Raw genomic sequence first — 4,598 nt, 5'->3', positions numbered from 1 at the left:
TCTTCCAAAATAAAAGTTTTCGTTTACATAATATATGTGTGTGTACTGTGTACATTTATTATGTATATATACAGTAAATACACACATATACAATATATATTTCGAAAATACTTACGTGTATATATTTATATTCATATAATTTATATTATACATATATTTAAAATATAAACAACATATTTTTCTTAAATATATACATGCATGTGTGTGTATTTATATATACATAACAAATATACACAGTACACACACATATATTATGTAAACGAAAACTTTTATTTTGGATGCGATTAATCGCGATTAATCGTTTGACAGCACTAATTTATATATATATATTTTAAATAAAAGCTACAATAATTTTTCTCTGTGTCACTCTTTTAGCCAGTAGAGGTGTGTATTCCATATCACAAAACACGGAAAGGTGATGTTGCAGTTCGCAGGTTTGATGGTCGGTCTTGGTCGACACTATCCACCCTGACCAGGAGGGGAAGTGAGAAACACAGCTGCAGGCCAGGGGGACGCCCAGCGCGGGTGAGCGAATCAAATCCCTCTCAGTCCAAAACCTGTAAAGCGTCCTGAGAGCATGAATGCACACATATATATTATCATCTGTGTGTTTGCAGTTGGCCTGCTGCAGTGTGTCTCAGTTCTCGTGGTTTGTGGCCATCTCTCGTCCTTTCCTGGACAGTTGCTCTGTGTCTCCAGAGGGGGCGCTGCTGGTGTCTGAATTCGACCCGGGGATCAAACTTATTTTCCCTCCAGAGTGCACAACAGAGACACGTACAGTCACATTGCAGGTCTGTACATGAATATACTACGCCGTTTGTGTCATTAACACATGTGATTATCGTGCTGTTTTCGATAGTGATGCAATATGATTATTATTTTTACATTGTGGCCAAAAAGCAATAAGATGGCCAAGATTACGAATCAAATAAAATAAAGGTGGTAATTTATTTTGTAAGGTATTTAGTAAATGAATCATCAAAATGTTAAAATGTACAGTAGAAAGTATGAATATCTGGTTAAAATTTTTGATACCTGCTATACTGTTTGAATCAGTGTTATTGTAGTATCACCGATATGCTATTATGGTATTTGTTAATTTGATTCAGATTTAATTTTTATATTTTCTGTTTTCATTTTTGTTTTAGTAAAGTGACAATACAAACAACAATAGCGCTCCTGCTTAATAGAGACCGTCTGGGTTTCGTGATCCTGGTTCACGCACCTCAATCCATGCAGGGCTTTTCAGAAAGTCAGCGCGCGTGACAGAATGAGATTAATACACTGTTTTTGCTCAAAACTCACTCTACTGTGACCTAATGCAGATATTTTATGTAATAAACTGACGCATTATAAATGTATTATGAGATAGAACGCAGAAGTTTACAGTCATCGTAATGTGGGAATTATGATCACGCAATATTGACTGATGGATCGGCAGAGAATCATCTTTCTGCGAGTCATTAAGAAATTATGGTTCTAGTCTATTTATAGAAATATGAGGTAAACGTGTGAATACATGTGCACACATTTGAGTAAAAATTTGTATGTTGTGAAGTGAAGCGCTGATCAAAAATAAATGGAAGCAAACTCGATTGAATATGTACAGGTTTGTGTCGTTCTATTCAAAATATCATTAACTCACGATTGATTTTGCATTCCTGGCAGAAATAAGAAGTATTGACTTGTACATATTAAAATATATAAAAGAATAAGTGAGCATATTACCTTTTATTGTGCTTTAAATGAGTAAAAGTTCTTACTGACGAATGGGCAAAACCTCGGATAGTGGCAAATAAAAAAAAATAATGTAAAATTTGACATTTTAGTGGGTCTCTTCTGTAAATCAGGGGAAAATGTATGATATTTATTTTTTTCTCGGAAAAACAAAAACAAAATTGCAATTAAATTAAACAGAATTTTTTTTTTTTTAAACAACAATTTAAAGCAATATTACACTTTTTGTTTTTATGCTTAAACCCTTTTTCGTCTTTGACCCATATATATATATATTATTTTATTTTATTTTATTTTTTTGTCCTAAGGTCCTGCAGGTGGTGCTGTCTGAGGTGCAGGACCTGATCGGAGACCCTCATGCGAGTGCCAGCCCACTGCTATGCCTCTCTCAAACTCCCAGCATACATTTCCTTCAGCCAATCACAGTGCAGATTCCTCTTCCACCTGGAGTGACTGGTATTGCATCACATTTACTCTTCACTTCTTTCTAGGAAACGGTTTCATTGTTAAACCGAGGAAAACTTGAAATCGCATCATATGACCCCTTTAAACTTGTTAGATAACTTGTCACATAAAACTGACTGAAAAGTGTGCGTGTACTTTTTTTTTTTTTAGAATAAATGCCACATACTTTGATATTTTTATGTAATGCCGGGATTCCCAAACCTTTTTTGTCAGCTGAACCCCTTAGATGTAAAATATTTATTTAAATTATTATTAAAAGATTTTAAGTTAATTTTCAATAATTTAATGGCACATTCGCATGTTTTCTGATGTTGGTTAATGGTCACATGAAGTGAAAGTAAATAGATCAAATATTCAATCTTTTTAGTAAGAGTTTTTATTTTGAATTTGTAGCTGGACTAAAGTGGACTCAAACCTCTTTTTAATTGTAATAGTGTCTCAGTTCACATTATATTCGCACTAGAGTTTTAGGAATTAAACTGAATAACAATAATAATAATAATAATGATGATGATAGTAATAATTATTATTATGATTTAACTCTAATTATAAAAATGAAGACAGATATATATTACTATATATTTCTGTAAATTATAATTTTAGTATGCTATTTGACTGCCATTTTAATTTATCGAACAGAACAGTATGTACTGCAGATGCATGTTTTAGGTTTGTGTCTGTGTGTGTTCAGGACACATGGTGGACATGTCCCGTTTGCACCTGATGCACGGCGACCCCACGGCCCACACCTGGACTGACATCACCGCTCAGGTGTCGCTTTATGTCACGCACATCTACGCGGTCTTCTCCATCACACACTTCTCATGGTGAGCGTCTATAAACACACACATAAGCGAAACAGTGTGTATTGCAGATGGATGTTTTAGTTTTAGGTTTGTGCGTGTGTTTGTGTGTGTTTAGGACAGATGGTGGACATGTCCCATTTGCACCTAATGCACGGTGACCCCACGGCCCACACCTGGACTGACATCACCGCTCAGGTGTCGCTTTATGTCACGCACATCTACGCGGTCTTCTCCATCACACACTTCTCATGGTGAGCGTCTATAAACACACACATAAGCGCGAACCCATACAGTCTGTCATATATATGTGTGTGTGTGTGTGTGTGTGTTCAGGTACTGGTTGTGGTACACCACTCACAGGTGTGTTAGTGGTGTCGTCAGGAAGATGTATCATCGCTTGAAACAGTTCCGGATTCGATTCCTGGCGCTACAGAAAAAAAACGACCCAGAGCAGGTTCTGCTGCAGTGCCTGCCGTCGGACAAGGTGAGTGTGTGTGTGTAGTCAAGCTGAAGTGTAATTTCTGTGCCGCTATTATGCTAAGAGGTTGTGGGTCGATGCTCGGGAGTTGATATAATATTCATCTGCCAGGTGTTCACAATCTTCAGGAAGTCAACCTATGAACTTATTCATAGGTATAGGCTTTGTATATTGATGTAGGACTTTAATGCCGAAATGAGACACTTCTGGTCTCTCTTTAGGCTGAGAGCAGGTTGGCGTCTCTGTCGGAGCAGTATGAGGGTCCTCAGCCGTCTGAGTTGTGCGTCCTGCTGGAGGGAGAGCAGTTTTTTGCTGGTTTTGAGAGAGGCATTGACATCAGCGCAGGTGGACACACACACATAAAACAAAAAACACTACAGCCTACTATAAAGTCACAATAATAGCTCAAGTTTGTTTAGCGGAATGTAATTGGAATGTGTTTCCTCAGACCGTCCGGACTGTAAAGATGGCAGACTCTCATTCACCTTTTACTCTCACCTGAAGAACATTAAAGAGGTGCACGTGTGCCCGACCCACCCACAGCAGGGCACCGTGAGAGGACAGGTGAGACGGGCACGGGACACGAGGCGTTCAGGGGTCACAGTTTTTGGATCAGCCCAGTATTTCAAGTCAAATGTAATGTAATAAGATGTGTGTCCTTCTAGGTGTCATTTTACAGGGGTGAAGTGCCCAATGATCTTCCAGAGGAAGTGGCGAGTAAAAGAAAAGGTCATGACAACCAGTGGATGGCGACGCTTCCTCTACGGATTGCTGTGAGCGATCTCGAAGATCTAGAAAATTATGCCTCTTTCCCAAACCACAACCACAATGCTATGTTGTGTATTATAAGATTTCGCTCTTAAGTCTTGATCCTAAATGTAATGCTCAGCGAAAATATATAGTTTAAAATACAATTATTATATTTATACATAATATTTCTTTTCTTTTCTATTTTCTATATCTATACATACAGTATATTTTAAAGGATGCAATGCTTAGTGAAAATGTATGATTAAATATTTACATTAATAATATATTTAGAATTACATTAATAATATATAAATCTATTTGTAGTTTAATATATTATTATATATTATATATTATTCTTATAT

The 4,598-nt window shown here is 36.8% G+C and overlaps 1 protein-coding gene across 1 annotated transcript in view; it reads left to right on the top strand.

Moving 5' to 3' along the window:
• Nucleotides 1–4,598, top strand: part of LOC107754367 (p53-induced death domain-containing protein 1) — a 14,504-nt gene that overhangs the window by 5,290 nt on the left and 4,616 nt on the right. Inside the window, exons 7-14 of the mRNA XM_016570785.1 lie at nucleotides 376–525; nucleotides 618–791; nucleotides 2,046–2,193; nucleotides 2,894–3,029; nucleotides 3,342–3,492; nucleotides 3,708–3,831; nucleotides 3,935–4,050; nucleotides 4,152–4,259. Of these exons, the coding sequence (XP_016426271.1) occupies nucleotides 376–525; nucleotides 618–791; nucleotides 2,046–2,193; nucleotides 2,894–3,029; nucleotides 3,342–3,492; nucleotides 3,708–3,831; nucleotides 3,935–4,050; nucleotides 4,152–4,259 (1,107 nt within the window). The remainder of the gene's footprint in view (nucleotides 1–375; nucleotides 526–617; nucleotides 792–2,045; nucleotides 2,194–2,893; nucleotides 3,030–3,341; nucleotides 3,493–3,707; nucleotides 3,832–3,934; nucleotides 4,051–4,151; nucleotides 4,260–4,598) is intronic.

Source organism: Sinocyclocheilus rhinocerous, unplaced genomic scaffold (assembly GCF_001515625.1).
Source record: "Sinocyclocheilus rhinocerous isolate Xijiao unplaced genomic scaffold, SAMN03320098_v1.1 scaffold561, whole genome shotgun sequence".
In the NCBI taxonomy this organism is placed as follows: Eukaryota; Metazoa; Chordata; class Actinopteri; order Cypriniformes; family Cyprinidae; genus Sinocyclocheilus; species Sinocyclocheilus rhinocerous.
Note: the sequence above shows the minus strand (reverse complement) of the source record. Positions and strands in the feature narration are given on the sequence as shown.